Source organism: Colossoma macropomum, unplaced genomic scaffold, assembly GCF_904425465.1.
Source record: "Colossoma macropomum unplaced genomic scaffold, Colossoma_macropomum, whole genome shotgun sequence".
Taxonomy (NCBI): Eukaryota; Metazoa; Chordata; class Actinopteri; order Characiformes; family Serrasalmidae; genus Colossoma; species Colossoma macropomum.
In genome coordinates this window covers 15,580,310-15,599,528 of record NW_023494793.1, presented here as the reverse complement: position 1 = coordinate 15,599,528, position 19,219 = coordinate 15,580,310, and the positions used below count along the sequence as shown (strand labels likewise).

General features: G+C 38.5%; 1 protein-coding gene across 3 annotated transcripts in view; it reads right to left on the bottom strand.

Annotated features, from left to right (window-relative positions):
- Positions 1-17,676, bottom strand: part of mvb12bb (multivesicular body subunit 12Bb) — a 43,545-nt gene extending 25,869 nt beyond the window's left edge. For all 3 annotated transcript variants that reach the window (XR_005007630.1, XM_036578628.1, XM_036578629.1), the window contains exons 1-6: positions 17,566-17,676; positions 14,127-14,242; positions 10,994-11,101; positions 6,027-6,123; positions 4,657-4,786; positions 4,246-4,350 (exon numbers count right to left, since the gene is read on the bottom strand). Coding sequence is in view for 2 of the 3 variants with exons in the window: in XM_036578628.1 (XP_036434521.1) it covers positions 4,246-4,350; positions 4,657-4,786; positions 6,027-6,123; positions 10,994-11,101; positions 14,127-14,234 (548 nt within the window). In the remaining variant the exon portion in view is untranslated. The remainder of the gene's footprint in view (positions 1-4,245; positions 4,351-4,656; positions 4,787-6,026; positions 6,124-10,993; positions 11,102-14,126; positions 14,243-17,565) is intronic.
- Positions 17,677-19,219: the final 1,543 nt, after the last annotated feature.

Here is a 19,219-nt window from a genome sequence, read left to right as displayed (position 1 = left end):
AAGGGGGGATGTCTGAAAACCTAGATGCTGGAAGATGCTGTCAAAACAATGCACATACTGTACAACGCATGCTCTCCCAGAGGACTGGGATCTTGGCTGTTGTTAAGAGACTTGATGCTTTGCAGGAGAGATGCAGCCAGCTCCATCAAACACGTAGAAGAATCCATGACACACATTCTTCACCTCTTATCATGACAACGTACATGGTACTCAACACTTTCAGATGCACAAAACCTAAAACCTTTACATTAAAGAGCAATGTTTCACCATAACACTGTCATATCCATAAAAGAATAGGCATCAGTCCACCCTAAGACAGTTTGTTTTTGAGCCTGAAAAGAAAAAAAATGGCCTGAAATAGTGCTTACATTACAACTGAGCATGTAGCAAATGTAAACTGTTGAAAGTTCGAAGAATGCTTTTGTTTCAAGAACTTAAACTAAAATAAAAAAAAAGAAGTTTGTCAGTCAAGGCAGAACAGGCACTGAGGCTGTTTTACAGTCTATACTCATTGACCTCCACATGACACATCCATGGGGTGAATCATTGTCCTGAAAGGAGAAATCATAAAAATCAAAACAAGCTCGCAAGAGGAAAGATGCTTGGCCTCTGCATTTATATTCTTCTGCCTTTTGATTTAAAAAGCTTCTCTCCCTTATATGAGGCCCATCATTGTGAGAGAAATGTCAAAAACCTTGATTCTTTAGGCGAAAAATGAAACCGAAATATTAGCGCAAGGCCAATTTATGCTAGCTGTCGGTCTGGAGGTCAGATATTGGGGCAGGGATGACAGTTTTATCAGGAGGACAAACTGCAGCTTGAGTGGAGAGAAGAGGCTCTGAAGTAGACTTAAAAAAAACTCACTCTATATAACCTCTCCCAAATCTATGAGTCAGAAGCTTGTCTGATAACGGCATGTAACACAAAGCTGACACCAAGCTGAAGCAATCCATTTTACGGCATGTATGCTCTACTTTGAAACAGATAATAGATGAGGAGACCTTGATCAAGAAGTCTATTGCAACAAAGTAACAACTGTATCATCTACATCCAAAGGTACTTCAAACCTATAATATATGAGAAAGGATTAATCATGGTAAAAATAATTTATTTACAACTTCTGATACATTCTGTGGGCATTCAGTTAATTTATGCACACGCTTTTTCATCTCAAGCAAGGATGGGGATATGCATTTTGAAAATGTTTTGGTGGAGCAGTTGTCCTTGCAGCATATTTGAGATTTCACTGAGATTTTAATGACTTTGCACTTGTAGTCAGAACACACTTTGAATGGTCTCCTAGTTGCCTGGGGCAACGAGGGGCTTATGTGTAGAACCACCAGCATTCAAAATTACAGCGGTCATTAAACATTTATTCCTTATTGACTATGTTTAAAACATCTTTCCTCTAACTGTAAAAGGCACTTAGATTTAAGGGTATCTACAAAAAGCTATAAAAATACTGAAGATAGCCAGGAGTACTAAACAGAAGGGGGAGCATTCCCTGTGATAAACTGAAGTTAAACTAAGTTGCTTTTCACTAAAAATTCACAACTAATCCTTGATGAAAACAGAGCTTGTCCAGAAGCTTTTTTCCCCCTTCCACCACCACTTTCTCCTCAAATGTATGTTATATAAACTGCATTCTTCTGGACAACAAAGTTTCAGTGGAGAGATGCATGAAAATAATTATGATTTTTGAATATTTAACATATTAGAAAATAAAAAAGTTCTAAATGCGCTATGACTTTTGCACAGGCCACATTTTATTGCTTTTTTCCATTCTAATATGTAAAATTCAGCACATAAACAGGTTGTGCTCTAAAATGAACAGAAAACACCATATTTAAGTGTGTTCAGGTATGTACAGGATGTGTTAGCAATATATGTAATCGGAAAGGGATGTTCAAATTTTTGCATATATAGTAGCCTATCCACCTTCAACATGCAATGAAATAATTAAAAACCAAACATATATTTAAATCATTACTGTTACCTCAAACTTCTAAAATCTCTTAAATGTCTCTCCCAGATTGAAGATATTGAACAAACATCAACACCTAACTGAGCGACTCATGCAGAAGCATGAATTTTAATATTAATAAAAGACCCACAGCTTGTGATCACAGCAGGAATCGGAGGAGGGCCAGGGGTCCTCACTCTGAGGTGCAATTTATTCTTACCACTCCATCTCTCATGCTTGAAACGAGGCTTCAAAAGAGAGCTGGATTAACAGAATGGGAAGGCAGGTTGTGAAAGTGTGAGGCTCTCCAGCATGGCTCAGACACATCAAACACTCCAACATTCGCTAGCCGTTCATGAAACGGCCCCTACAAAGGCTTTTATTTGAACTGTAAAGCCATGGTGTAATTCTGGAGGTCTGCTCTCTTGTACAGTATCAAGTTCAAAGACCAGTCATTGAAATAAAACCTGAAGTCAGACCACTCTCCATTTCTTTCACTATTCATACTAGGGTGCACCAATTCCAGCTAATTTAACAAAAGATACTGTGAACATACACCGAAATATGCAATTACAGGGCTAAATTATGTAACAATTACAGACAGCAAACAACATTGATAATGTTCAAGTTGATTTCTTCAATCCTGTCTGTGTTTCATTTCAGTTGCAGTGGGTTGTAGCCCAAAACATTCCGTGGGTGTCTGGCATGCTGCAGTTAGTCTCCAGAACACCCTTACCGACCCCTCCGCTGCAAACACAGATCCTGTGCAGCCTTGGTTGTTTATTTACTGTTTACACAGGAAATCCCAGACACTTCCTGCTCATAAATTATTGAATTGTTGAGTTTGGATAGAGTACAAAGTCACATTCTCTCAGTCTTCCCTTCAGGCACGCAGTGTGTTTATGTGTGTATGTTGAAAGACATAGTGGAAAGAATTGAGCAGTATGTTTGTCTCTAGCCAAATACACTATTTCTGCCTTTATTATTTAGCCTACCTGTCTGATTTTGGAGAGATTTTAAAATGACTGTACTGTTTTTAAAAGCACTCAGAGGAATGGCACCATCTCATTATCTGTCTGTCTGTTTTTTAAAATTATTCACTCATATCTAGTGGTGACATGCTTAATTATACCTAAAATGAACTCATTAAAAAGGGATGAAATAACTCTGCATATTCACCAAGGAAATTCAATAAACAGCTTTGTGAACCAGTTTCTTTGTTTATTTTTATACTATAAGATTTGTTTCTCAATAAGTTTTTATTTTTAAAAAACACTTCAATGTTTGAACTCTTATTTGACTCTTCATCAGATAGCAGGACTCTTGATGGGATTCATTGATCTCTACACTTCATTTATTTAATTTCCAGCCCAAACAACTACTACATACAAGTTATTGATTTTCCTGTGTCAGGAACAAAAGCACAAAAATATATTTAACAGAACATTGCACAGAGGCCTTCACTAAACTAAGTATAATACCATTTTTCCAGTATTTGTTGTATCCATACTTTGCTTTATTATAGCTTCTATTCTGCCAAACTTGCTTTTAGTTTTCCAAAGAATTTTGTAAGGGTATTTTCCACACCTCAAAATTTCAGTCTTAGAAGTTCAGTCTGCATTTTCTGCTTCTTACAATCGAAGTAATCCCAAACAAATTCAATGATGTTGAGGCCTAGGTTCTGGGGTGGCCAATCCATTGTTCTGAGAAAACCAGTAGCTTATTTGTTTGATCTGTAAATGTCATTTTCTCAGTAGCGGCTTCTTAACAGTTACACATCCTTTTAAACCTACAGATATCACAGTGTAAGGATGGACAAAAACATCAATGGATTTTTTCAGATTTGAAGCAGGAGTGGAACTTGACTTTCCTCCTGTCTCTCAAAGATAAGGCTTTAAGTACTGATGACAGTTTTGGTCTACCTGGTCTCACATGGTTGTTCTCTTTTCTCTTTAGTTAGGAGTCCAATTTTTATCTCTTTTTAACTTTAGGTTTGTAAACTTCCCCCTTCTTTATGCAAGTGGACTATCCCACACATCACAAATATCTCCTGAAAAATGAACAACTTGAACTTAATGGGTGTTTTGACTGGAAATTCAATGAATTGAGGGTGGTCTCTGAGTTTTCACTGTATTCTCCTTTTTTGCCATAGGACAACCTATAGAAACATGCATTACACAAGCATTATACAGTAACTCTGTATATTGGTTTAACTTTATAAAGAAACTTCTGTTTGTGGTTAATGCACAGTCTGCAGTGTATCTTTATAGAATTTGTCCTACCCTGAGTCTGGAATTGTCTGGTGAACTGAGAGTGTGGTATGGGGTGCATCATGTGCCTGAGGAATCCTTCCCATCAGATACCAAATCGCCATTCCATTTAGCTCTCTGTGGAGAAACCGAACACTAGCCCATCACTATATACATTCAACAAATGCATTTACTCTTAAATTCAATACATCTGATATGGCCAATTTCTTGCCCCCTAAGGTGATAGGTGAAACATATTTATTATTAAGCACCACTAGTGTTTTATATAATGTTGAAGTGTTTCAAAACCACATAAAAAATCATATGGTATATGAGTGTAAAAAGCTAAGTATGGTTTCTTGATTATATTCCAAAGCCATTAAAACTAGATATGAGAGCTGCGTGCAGTAAAAGCTGAGGCATAAAATCCAATCCTGAGCTCACCCTATAAATGTGTAGTTAGCAGGGCTCTGTTTTGACCTGCTCTGAATGAGCACATCACATACGGCCGTGTCAGTACTGTGCCTCGGGATCAGCTTCACATACAGCCTCTTCCTCCTCAATGCTAACTCATCTGAGAGAGAGAGACAGAGAAAGAGAGAGAGAGATTGAATCTACACCATGGATGTAGCTCATTATGCAGATTATAGTATTATTATATGGCACTTTGTATTAGTATTCAGTGTAGTATTAAAACACAGCCTTGCCACACACAAACATGTGTATGTTTGTGTTATGTATATTTTTCTATTGCTGCATGTTTATTTAATTAAGGGCAAGACATATGATACCTACATATGATTTATGTAATTACATTATTCTACTGCACAGAAAAAGGAAGAGCTCTGGTAAATCTTGCAAAAGATTCAGAAAAGGGAACAAAATGCTTTTAAAAAGGACTGCTTCCAAACCATTTATTCAATGGGTCACACTAAATGAGGATAAAACATTAATATTTGAACACAAAATAAATACAATATATGCAGGGTACTTGACACATTATCAATAAACAACGAGGATCATAATTACATAAAACCTATAAAACTGCATTTGCTGAGAGTGCTGGGCATCTTCATCACCGGGGTGTGCCAGCAGAAAAGAACCAGCAGTTTGATTGACGGTAAAATGGCAATTTAATAGTGGCTGATATATCCATTAAACATGGTTTCACACAATAAAAGCATTGCATTAAAGCATAGCCCAACAAGACTTTTTATTCATCTTTTTATTCATTCCACTGGAATCTGAAGTCAGCCCTGCTCATATTACTTTTGAGCCCATGCCATTCATTTTAAAGCAGCACGGGGCGAGTGCTATATAAATGCAATAATAATGAAAATAATAAACATGCTGTCCTCACTCTCAATGGCAAAATAATATTGCATTCTCAAAGGCACAACGAGAGGAGAGGAGAGGAGGGAAGAGGAGAGGGGAAATACATAGCACTCAAAAAGCACTAAAGCATCGGGGGAATGCATTTCATTAATATTAGATAACCACCATCCACTCGCGCCCTTTCCAAATAAATACATAAATAAATAAGCGCGTCATAAAGAAAAGCCAGGCTCCGGCAGAGATAAACAATGACTCATCGTTCTTCTCTCCTCCTACCTCTGGGGCAAAATGTTTATTTTATTCTTTTCCACTCTTGTAAATTATGCTAAACCTGCACCCATGAAACACTCACATTCAGTCCTAAGAGGAAACCTCCCTGAGGACCAACGGCTGCTACAGAGAGAGAAAGTGTGCGTGTATATGTATGTGGGAGGTATTTAAGAAAAACGTGTGATTGTGTGGGTGTCTGTGGAGCTTACGAGTGTCCATGGTTTCTTGGATGGGTGTGAAGCCCTCTGGCAGTGCGTCCTTCAGGTCAGTCAACTTCATATCCACCAGAACATTTCTTAATTGGGTCTGCAGTGGAGGAGAGAAGGAGTATTAAAACCAGAGCTGTCCAAACTAGCCCTCAGGCCAAATCTGGCCCACCAAGACCTTTCTGCCATGACATCTACTTTGATGACATTGGCTCAGACAATGACATGCATCTGAAAGCATCAGAGGCAAATTACAAAGAGATTTTCTTGTTATTTAGAAGACCTTGATTACCCATTCAAATGTTATTTTGGACTAGTGGGAAAAAGTTTGAATATCTCTTGCTAAAATAACTACATTTCAAGATGAAAAGGATGATTAGTTTTAAGCTGGACGTGCATAACATGGCTAAATTCAAAAATATATTCAAATGCACTCTGAATATAAATATTCTGCTTTTCACTGCAAGCTTATTGTAGCTTTCTGGGCTTTTTGAAAGGACGCACACCTAAAAACTCTCTTTCTCAAGCATGTACCTGACCGACAGCAAGTAATTGTGCAATCACTGCCCCTTTCCAAGTACACAAGCGCCCATGCGCTAGCCATCATCTCCCAACATGGCAGACTAGTACTCAAGCCAGTGCGTGGCAGGCCAAATTGCCTGCGTTTCAGAACAGGGAGCAGTTGAAAACAATCAGGAGCTGTTTAGTTGACATTTTCAAGCATGACTTTTTCCCTCAGCCTCCCCAGCCCGCGCTCATTATGCTTCCATTTTTCGTGGTAATAAATTGCAATAATCCAGAGACGCCCCTGAAAGAGTGCGGCCAGCATGGCGTGACGTTGACGAGGCCGACGCTCTGGATGCCGTCGCCGCTGTTGCCCGGCAGTTATTACCAGTACAGACATTTTTTATTCATAGTTTTTTATTCCTGACTTGGGGGCAGGAATATGGATGAATGTTATTACTATGCGCACGTTTTTTTTCTGTCTTTCTTTCCTTCGTTCCTTTAAAGATGCAAGAGAGAATTTTCCCATCAGGACCTGACAAAAGGCCATCTAACTCCAAGCCAGAGTATGATAAATCACAAACTGTTTACTTCCCACCACATAATTCACTGGCTAATTTTGCAGAATCTGTTTTTGTCATAGACAATTACAGTGGGGGCCACTTTGACTGACAGACAAAATAGCCTTTGTTGATGGCGCTGTCATGTTTTATTAGTGTCAGGGACTTTAAAACAGTGCAGACACACGTTTTAAGACACTAGGCAGCAGCAGCAGAGAGGGGATTGGTGTGATACATACTAAAACCACAGCTCTGATTGAACTTGATCAACAGGCAAGCGGTGAGAGATTGAGCAGGGCAGGCCAGCCACAATGAGCAACAATGTCAATTTCTGAATGTTTTCACAGACCTGCAGGGCTGCAATAATAACAAAAAACATTCTGTGCAACAGCTTTGCCAAATATTGAATTAGATGACAAATCAGATGAAGTCTACTACATGTTGGCCATTTCTACATACACATCTAATTATAACGAGATATGGTAAATTGGTATTGATGGATATCGGTATTGGGCCAATATCAGCAGACAATGTTGAGTGGGATATCCGGGAAAAATGAATGAATCCAATCCAACCCTGTAACAAATCTAGCATGAAATTTTTAATGTAGGGTAGTAGAGTGTTTGAGTAGTCTAGTCCAGTCTAGTTTTTAAAGAACATATACTGGTATCAGTATCTGCCAATACTCAATGTTTTAATATTGGTATTGGAAAAGAACAAGTAGTATCATGCCATCTCGAATTAACCTATAGGCACATTCTGTTCAGTAAGAACAAAGGTTATTCTGAAGTTATGTAAATATTAAAGCCCTAAACTGTGATATTTGAGTTGGTATGTAGCTGCATGCACTGGTGTGACTTGGAAATGTGTTAACTTGACATCAGTAAACTGAAGCCTCAAAACTGACACTTAAAACTATAATGAACCACAGTGATACAGTCATAAAGAGAGGCCGCACAATAATGAAGTATTCTCAGCACTGACAGTACAGCTGAAAAGAGTGATAGAAGCGTGAAAAGTGACAGTAAATATAAACACTGCGCCAAACCAGCCTCGCAGCAGATTTACTTTGGCTTCTCACACATAGTTTAATAACAGGATTCGGTTACTGGCATGAACAGATGAAATCAGAGAACACAAGCATGAGCATAAGGACACAAGATGAACACAAGGTAGCTTAAATAACTTGAACAGATAAGGCATTCTTCCACTGTATTGGAACAGTGGTTTTTACACTGCCAACTGTTTCAGTCCTAAAGGGTCCAGTTTTATGGTTTTTGGAAACTGCTCAACATTGGTACCAGCACCACCTAATGGTACTCAAGGATGTTCTCCTTTGTTTTTAGTAACATTTGCAGCTGAAGCAAACAGCAAATTCTTTACTCTTCCATGTGAAGTCACCAAGCACTACTACTTCACTAATACATGCACCAGAATGTAAATTAAAATGGTATTTTGATGTGTTGATAGTTTTTTTTTTAAAACAAAATAAAGACTTTGTGTAACACCTTACTTGAGCCCTGCTACATAACATACATAACGATGCCGTAAACATGTCACAGCCTGTCATGCTGTCATCAGCTGCAATGACAGATTATGTCTAGAAATATGTGTCATGTAACTATTATTTGTAATTGTCATGACAGAGGCCATAATGTTTAAGTTCATCACAGGTTATGTCACATGATAAATTTTGATAAGCATACTCTAGTCAGTTGTTATGATATCAAACTTTGTCATAAGAATTATGAGCAATGGTAACATGACACTGTCATTTTATTGGAAACTTACTGACATGATTAATGCCAGCTTATGTCATCTGTCATGACATGATTATGGCACAGTTATGTCAATGTAATGTAGCAGGGGGTTAAGTAAAATGTTACCAGAGTTTGCTTAGGTGTCATAAGGTAGTGTTATTCTGTGTACATGCAGACATTTACAAAAGTGAGTGTGTGAGCACAGAAACAGTATTTTATATATATATATATATATATATATATATATATATATATATATATATATATATATATATAAGCTTTAAGATTAATAGTAAGCAAGACAGCTGAAGCCTCAGTTCACACTTTCAAAAGATAAAAAGTGTAATTGTTCATATTTTGTTAGTGAACAGTGCAGTGTATCATTTCATGACAAAGGCATAGTTCTTAAGCAAGGTGAAATGAATTAGAACTAGTATGTTCTGTTGGTTTTCTTATAAAATATAGATACATACAGACATATATCATTTGTATATACACATATGTATAAACTAGGCAAAAGTATTTGGACAATGATTAAGGGTTGTGTTGTATTGGGGCACACCTTTTAATCATTAAATTCTGGTGTTTCATTCAGTCCCATTGCCATAAGTGTATAAAATCAAGCACCTAGCCATGCAATCTGCCTTTACAGACATTTGTGAAAAAATGGTTTGTTCTAAAGAGCTTCCTGAATTAGAGTGTGGAATTGTAATAGGATGCCATCCTTGAAATGAGTCGGTTTGCAAAATTTGTTCCCTCCTAGATATTCTACGATTAACTGCCATCATGCTTCTCTATCTGGCAGTCTGATGGACGAGTCTGGGTTTGGTGAATGCCAGTTACCTGCCTGACTGCACTGTGCAAACTATAAAGTTTGGTGTTGGAGGGATAATGCTATGGGATTGGTTTTCAGGGGTTGGCCTAGGCCCCTTAGTTCCAGTGAAGAGAAATCTTAATGCTTCAGCAAACCAATACATTTTGGACAATTGAATGCTTCCAACTTGGTGGGAACAGTTTGGGGAAGGCCATTTTCTGTTCCCGCATGGTCCATAAAGGCATGGTTGGGTGAGTTTGATGTGGAAGAACTTGACCAGCCCACACAGAGCCCTGACCTCAACCCCATCAAACACCTTTGGGATGAACTAGAACAGAGATTGTGAGCCAGGCCCTCTCGTCCAACATCAGTATCTGACCTCACAAATGATCTTCTGAATGAATGGGCAAACATTCCAAGAGATACACTGCAAAATCTTGAAGAGTGGAAAGGGGGACCATCAAAGGGGGACCATCTCCATATTATTGTCTATGGATTTAGAATGGTAGAATGGGATGTCATAAAAAGCTCCTGTAAGTGTCCCAATACTTTTGCCCATGTAGTGTGTGTGTGTGTGTGTGTGTGTGTTTGTGTATATATGTGTGTATATATGTTGGTATGTACATAAAACAACAGTAAATCATCATCTAATCAAGTTATCAAGTAATTATGCATCATCTTCAAATGAGGTGATGATAAACTATACAGCTGTATAATACATGTTTGTTGGCAGTTTAGCTCACAGAAACTAGAATGGAAAACTAGGGCAGCTCCAATATACAGAGCAGTCCTCACACTTCATGAAAATAGGTGGCACTTTAGCAGCCATATTGAGATGGCTGTTTGATGTGTCATTTTTCATTAAAAAACCCTCCTATTCAAAAACTGAACATTTTTGGATGTGTTCATCCTCTTTGATGAATTGTAGCAAAGTATTCAGATATTCTGCTGGGACCAGGTTAATTGAATGAAAACAAAATCCCTAACTACAAAAGCAGAGAACATTTATGAATAGTCATAGACTAAATTCCTTAGGGAGCATGGCGGATCATAAACAAATTTCTTACGGAGGCCCAACAGGGTATTGTACATCAAGGTGGTGGTTAAATTCTACTCATCCCAAATTCAGAGCTGTATTTGCATTTGGTACAGATAGTCAGCTTAAAAAGTCGAGAAGCATTTTGGAGGCGCTTGTGATCAAACGTCCAATCAGAGCTCTAATGAGGGACGGAAGTTACCAGAGCAAATGCTGCCTAAAGCACTCCAAAGGCAAGTTTCTTTGAGAAGGCTAGCACTGTGTATGTGTGTGTTGAATGTACATTTTTCACTTACATTTTCAGCGGAGGAGGAGCGGGTGAAACAGAGATAGCGTGTGACCTTGGATTTGAATATGCCGTCCTTCCACAGGTCAGCGTCGTAGCCATCTGTTGTTTGTGCAACCTAAGTGAAAAGGAGAGAGAAAAAAACAGGAGGAAAGAACATGAAGTGGGATAAAGTTAATGTATGGATGGATTGTGTGTGATTTTTTTTTTCCCCCTCACTGCCTCGCTCCTTGCATACTTGGCTTAATTAACGCTTGCTTACGCTCAAGTTCTCGCTCCATCTCATTAGAGCCCTATAAGAGTGGAGAAAGATTCTGAGCCTCCATAAGGACTAAAAATACCAGCACTCCCCATGAGAAATTGGTTTAGACATGACCTGAGAAAGCTAGGCCTCTAACAAGCCTAATGAAACTTTATCCAGCCCTGAAGAGACAGTGATGGAGATTGGAGGGACGATATAAGGACAGCTGAGCAGAGTTTGGAAAGGCACTAGGAGAAGCTTTCAAGGTAGACGGTCTGATTAAGACAGAAAGAACAACAGATGGACTGATGGACAGAGAGAAAGACAGAGAAAGACAGCATGAGAAGGCTTGAGCTACATCCCCAGTGGTCTTTGGCTGAAGTAAATACTCCCAGGAGAAGTCTATACATCAACCACACCCCCCCACCCCCCACCCTCACCTCTTTTCCTCCCCTTACAAGACAACCCATCCTGGCCACTCTTTCCAGGTCAGTGCCCCGCACCTGCTGTCAGCGTAAACAAAGGGCCGGCACTGTGCAACCCAAAGTCAAGCAGGGGAGGAACCAGGCACCAGAGGAGTCAGCCTGCCACGCCACAGTCGGGTTGGCCAACGCTATGCACCAAGAATGACAGTGCTTTGGAACAGCAATATGGAGAGAGAGGAGAGGGAAAGAGTAGAGAGGAGACAAAGTTTCTCTCTGTAAGTTTAACATTTCAATAAGCTAACTAATCAAATAATAAAAAACAGCTTTCAGTCTTTTTAAATTGAAAAGCTCACCAGACTGAGCTTTTCTATTGTGCTAGTTGCAGTGAGGGAAGGGTCATTAATTTAATAAGGCAATAAGCCTCAAGAGAAAAAAAGAATTTTATCTTTTACAATACAATGACCAGGGACATACTTAACAAGGTAAAAAAAAATGTCAATTTTGATTTCAAACTGACTTTAAACAACAGTCCTGCCATGCAACACAGTTCTGTTGAACATTATTGCACTATCTATGCCTCCATTCCTTGCAGGAGAGTTTTTTTCAAAGTAATCTGGAGGGATATTTTTCCACATCTTAAAAGTTCAGTCTTACAAGTTGGTTGCATCCAAGTCACAATTCAAGTTATGCCAAACACATTTAATGTCATTGAGGGCTGGATTCTGGCGTAGCCAGTCCATTATTCACCAGCAACTTCGTTTAATTAGCAAATTTTCTTCTTTTGGCTGTTTTCTTTTCCTAATAACAGCTTTTTGACAGCTACACAGCAGTTTTAAATACTGTTTATCTGATGATGACAGTTTTGGTGGTCTACGTGTCTGTTAGGAGTCAAACTGTCTCCATATCTCTTCATTTTTTGAACTCCAGATCTTTGATCTGGAAACTGTATTTTCAACTATTTTTCTCTGACTTTTCTCTTCCCTGTGCAAGAGGATTCTCTTATATCTAACCTCCTCGGAAATATCTCCTAAACAATGATTAATTTGTAATTAATGGGTGTTTTGAATGGAAATTCAATATATGAGAGGTGGTCTTTTTGTGCACAGCATTGTAGCAACATCTTTGACTTGTACTATGAATAAATAAACCTCAGTAAATAATAACAAGACACATTCCACTGGATTGAGTGTCCGGGAGTGTGTGTAGTGCAATCTGATCTATGGCTGCTGGTCCCTATTGTTAAACCGGTTTATCATAGACTTTTGCATGTGCAAGAATATATATGCCATAGGCTCAATGACCCATCTTCACTTGTTTGAAGTATTGCAAAACTGCAAAACAACTGAAGGAAGAAAAATCCTCTTCCAGGTATCTCTCTACTGGCACATTTATAACATCATCTACCGTGTCCAAGCTTGAGTACATGGTCAATAATAAGTTAAAATCAACCATCTTATATGTGTATATACTGTATATATAAATATTGTTTATTCAAATTCACATTACAACTCTGAAGTACTGAAAAGGTCGTAAATTAATAACCGTATTTGTTTGTGCAAACATAGTGAGGCAACAGCATCCTGCTGCGACTGATATAGGATAAGCGCAAGCGGAACAGAGCTTCTGAGAGTCTACTGTCGCCATGTGCTGCACGCCAGATCCTGGATGCCAGTGGGCAGAGTCGTAGCACTGTTCCAACGTTCAGACGGGCCCACCGGAGACAACAGTTGTGCTTGGCGGGGTGGGGCAGGAAGAGAAGGAGTGAGAAGAAAGAAAAGAGAGCCGGAGAGAAGGAAAGAGATGAAGGAAGAAAGCAGGCTGCCCGTAAGCCTAACACGGGCACTTTGTGTTCTACTGTTCACTTGGTGCTTTGTTCGATTCGCAAAACAGCCCTTCTCACCTTCCTCCCCGTTCCTCTTGTGCGGAGGCTTTATAGCAGCAGAAACACACACATACGCACACACAAACACACGCACACACACACACACACACACACACAAACACAAACACTCGCAGCATGGCATGTTCCCAAGGGTCGCAGAATACGGCTGTCCTAGTTTCCCCTCTTGGTGCTGTGGGATTGCTTGGCGTTGCTGAAGTGCCAAAAAGCCAGCCACCCCAGCGGTCTGTGCCAGCCGAGTGTTAAACAAACAAAGGGCTCTGGTGCCAAGCTCGGTGGGACGCCTCCTCAGAGAGGCCTGTTAAACTGTATCCTCAGGAAAGGCTGAAGGACTCTGCAGCATGGAGCTGGCCAGGGAAAGAGTCGTCATCATCAAAGTAAACGTTATGAATTAGTAATGGCCCTGCATTTTCCACCAGGGAAGGCAACCAACAAGGAAATGGTTTTCATTGGGATTCTGTACAGGATCGTTTCCATGTCATCATGTTAGTGCAAAAGTTTAAGCATATGGGACATAAGACCCATCAACATTCAATAAATATAAAAAAAAACCTACGTGAGGCAACGAAACACTCACCACATAGTAATGTGCAGGTGCTTCTTTCTTGGACACCATTCTAATGTCAGTGATAGGTTCAAGCTGCTGCTCTTCCATCACCTTGGAAGCGTTCTGAAGATCCAGCATTCTTAATTCTGTTAAAAATAAACAAAATGATGCATACTCTATATGTAAAGAATTTGGACTAAGGTCACTGTACTATAACACTGTATTTTGACGACTGAATTTCGACTACTAGGCAAGTCACAATTATTACATAATTGCCTGATAGTAATTATTTACCACAGATGTTGTCTCTCACAATACATTTTTATCAACAAATACAATGTGAATTGGGCACATTTATTCACCTTGTTGGATTGAGGTAAATAAATGCAAAGGAAAGCAGGAAACACATTTTTACTGAGACACATCCTGGGTCTTTTTAAAAAAAAAAATAGTACAAAGACAACATATCAAATTTTGAAACTGATAAATTTCATTGTTTTATAAAAAAAAATATGTGCCCATTTTGAATTTGATGCCAGCAACACATTTCCAAAAAGGTTGGGACAGGGGCATGTTTACCACTGTATTGCATCACCTCGTCTTCTTCTAATAACATTCTGTAAGCATTTGGGACCTAAGGAGACCAATTGCTGTAGTTCTGTAAATTACATTCATGTTACTGACCTATTGCCAATTAACCTAATTGGTTGTGAGATGTTGTCTTGCAAGTGTTTTCTTAGCATTACACAGTTTTACCAGCCTTTTGTTGGCCTTCTCCCACCTTTGTTGAAATATGCTGCTGGCAAATATTTTTCAAAAAATATCCTCTGAAATTTCTTAATTTCAACATTTGATATGCTGTCTTTGTACTATTTTCAATTAAATGTCAGGTTTTAATGATTTGCACATCATTGCATTCTGTTTTTATTTATATTTTGCACAGTGTCCCAACATTTTCGAAAATGTAGTTTTATATAGAACCAAATTCTCCATTAATCTGAAGAATGATTTCATGAAGCAAGGAAATTTTTAAGCATGGAAATGGTTCTTTGAGTGTTCATGGTTCTATATAGAACCACTGTCTTTACTGAATGATGCTTGAAGAACCATCTTTTTATATGTTTGTAGATAATCATACAGTTTGGCAATTAAGCCTCATACTTTAAGAGTTATATACAATAAACAAAAAGAAAACATAAATAATCACAATTATTTATATGGCAACTAATCAACAGCTAAAACTTCATGATTATGACAGTCCTAATGAGAATTTCCATGTATCACATTCTTTCAATGTATGAAACAGTATGAAGATCTGCAGAAATACACACTGAAATGAACAGAATTGAATAGTCCTGTTTAATTTCCACAATTTTTATCCAAACCTTAATAAAGAAAGAAAGAAAGAAAGAAAGAAAGAAAGAAAGAAAGAAAGAAAGAAAGAAAGAAAAGATTCCTTGCTGGATGCACTTTAATACAAAAAAGGCCTCACAGTACATGGAGAACACACACATGGCTACATTCTCACTCATACATGTGCATCCACCCCCCCATGTATTAGGGAACACAGCGAAATGAGACACTCCATAAACTGTGTGCTTTTGCTGGTCTATGATGGGTGCTTTCCAGTGCTGGATCGCATTCCCAGTGTCAGATGCTGAGTGATGGCCCTGTCGCTGCTCTAATGGCCAAGCATACGAGTAGGAGAAAGCATCAAGCCAAAAGCCTCATTTGTACACTAAATAAGCTGCACTGACGCAGACAATAATACTGCTGTGGGCCCAATTAGCAGAGTAATTAATTACCGCAAACCTTTGTTTCTTCTTTAATGAGCTCCTGAAATATGGAGAGGGCTAAAGCTGAACTGCTTTAAGTGCTGCTAGTATATAGAGAGGAGGGGTCTTTATTCTTGCATTAAGGAGTGGGAGTAAACTTTTCACTACATAAATCGGACCAGTAACTCACACATACAAATGAAATGGCACTGGAACTTGGTTCCTTGCTGTGGAAAACCTCCATGTCGGAAAAAATGCGCTGAGCCCTGTTTTATTGTGAACGATGTCCGTGTGGTAATGCCACAGGAACGGTTACCCTCCATGCTCAGAAACGTTCAGCCCAGCAGTGGAAAAGATTCCTTAGATCTTTTAGATTCCTGTGTTAACTACAACAATACTGTAAACAACAAGCAGTGTCTTAGCTGGCCTTCCAAGCTCTGAATGTTATTCTACAAGCTAGACCTAGGCCTCCACGAATGACCACTGATAGCCACATAAATGCCATTAGGCTTTGCTCGGGCAATCAGACATTTTCAAGGAAATGTAGATCAATGCATGTCTATTTCTGTCTCAGTATGCCTTGGCCTAATGTGTATGCATGGCTCATCCAAGGATTAGTGGCTATTTGGAGGCTCCTTTTCTATCTTATCGAATTATGTCGAAAGCAAGCTACTGGAGTAAATGACACAGTTATTGCGCTCAATCTAAATGTTTACCGACTTTATAGTAATTACGCTTATTGAATCTGCAGGATTTACTGGGCCAGCGGTGGGTCCATGTATAAAGAAGTCGGGTGGAAGGACTTATTAGAGCCAACCCAGAGCAGCAAATTAGCTTACCGAGGGAGAATGATTTCTTTCTTGCGTTAATTTGTGCACTAATCAATGCGGCCTTTTCCCGAACTGGGCTGTGTCTTTTGATTGCAAAGTGACTTTAATTTAAAAATGGAGGCCTAGATATCCAGACTGGGGACGACTAAGTGTGGCACTAATGACACACACTTATCTTAACATCAAACTACACAGGGGGCACAGCTAACGCTTAGCTCATAGAAATGCATTAGGGACAATAAAGCAATCCAAAGGGTCACATTCACAAACAAAGAAACACACATACATATGAGAACTGGCAAATGATTACCCTACCAGAGAAATATGAAGCTCATTTCAAGATTAAAGTCCCTAAAATGATACCACTGTCAAATAAGACCACAGGAATTGATTAGGCCTATTGGCAATTTAATTTTTTTCCAAAAGGCTTCTATTGTGCCCCAGGAGATTCTAGAAGCAGAATGTAGTAGTACAGCAATGTGCTAGCCTATGTGAAGACAGCAAAAGCACGTAGCCTGCTTTTTAAAGTTCAGTAACTCACCATGTGTCTCTTATACACATAATGAGATTTTTTAGAGAATTTCTTTGACATATCAACAAAAACACCCAGCCAAAGATAACAGACAGCTGTGCTGTTAATGCTTCATGTACAATAATTTAAATAGTGACCAACACCAATACAAAAGTCTCTGAACAAGTAATGTTATTCTCTAGCTTAGCTATCCTAGCCATTATGTGAAATGCTAAAGCTTTTAACCAACTTTATAAACTGTCTCTTTTGTATTTCATAAAAGAATTGACACATACAAAGCTTTCAACAAAAGATGAGTAACATAAAAGACGTTAGCTTTTTCTTGTATTTACCTTAAAGCTGCAGAAAAATCAGAAATGTAACTCCATGTGTCAGGTTGGACTTTAGCATCTATCAATTGCTTCCGCAGTTTGAAGGCGTTATCAGGTTGTCAAATGATTAACTAGGAGCATTTGGAGATTAGACTGGATACTTGTTGTGAAATACACAATAGGATTATAGCAAAAGTGAGTTATTTTGGTCATTAAGTATTACATTCACAGTAGAGACTGGATAGAATAAGCAAATTTGAAAAGAGAGAATAAAAAAAGAATAAGAAACAAGTAAGTAAAGGCTCACAGATAGGTAGGTGTTGTCACACTGTGTGTGGTCATGTACTGAACTCTCAGCGGGGAACAAATGTTGACATTTGGTAGGATAACATGAAGATCTGTCTGGTCTCCCTGATTTTCTTTAATACATGAAATTGAATGCAGCTCTTATTTAAAAAGAAAAAAAGAGGGAAAAAAGATTTTCTTTAGGTAAGGGTAACATGGGGAAGAATCCCCCAGGGTAAAATGCCCCCCTTCCACTTATTCTCTCTCCTGATCAAATTAAATAATCTTAACACATTTGCTGAATCGGTACACTCCAACTAATTTTGAAATTTCATCTGGATGACCGCATGTCTGTGATTTATTCCCCCTGAATTTTTTTTTTAAGTCAATTGATCTCAATTCAATCTTTGGGGTATCAAATCCCACCAAACAAAGGGCAAAAGGCCTCTTCGAGCATATTGCCCTAAAAATAATAATTAGTTTGATTTTCATCCTAAAGACACAATGTGTTCACTGGAGTTGCACTGGCTGGCTGGCATTAGAATGATGTGGTATTAGCATTGCTAAGTTTGGCTGGAATTAGTAATTCTAGCAAGTTTTTTGTAATTTTACTGGAGATAAGTTTGTATGCATATTTTGCAGCTAGCATAGTTACTCACACCTTGTTGTATCGTGCACTAATCATTTGCACTTTGCAGTCAGCACCACTTATTAAATAAATATTGTGTTTTTTGCTTTATTTCTATTATTATTATTATTATTATCATGTTGCTGTTTTTGTTGTTACTGCTGCTGCTGCTAGATTAATTTACATAATAGCATTAAACATTAACTAATAAGTAAAATTAACATTTTTTGTTTTACAAAGTAGCTGTTTCTTTGTGGATTCTAAGTGCATATTTAGCATATTTCAGACAAATAAAATATGTTTTACAGGTCGAGCTTGTTGCCCCTGATCGTGGGACAAGGTGCTCCTTAACTAGGTTTGTTTTTGTGTGTTATGAAAATAACACTAACTGCTGTTATAGTTTATTTCCTGTAACCATGTTCCTTAAAGGTTAAGGCTGGGTTAGATACAGCACCCGAATTAGAAATGTTAGCCTTGAATAGAGAGATAGGATGCTTAGGCCAAGTTAAAATATACAAATCATATGCACTTTTGCATTGGACCACATACAATTGTGTGGCTTGGAAACACATCAATCTGCATCTGCTAACAGTAGCCACATCATGGCACTGATGGATTTCTCTCTGTCGTTCACCTGAAATAAGAACAGAAAGAGGGAGAGAGAGAGAGAGAGAGAGAGAAAGAGAGAGAACAGTGCAGATGATCTGTTACAATGGCCTGTTGGAGTTAATAGCACACAATGAGATCAAGTGCACAGGAACT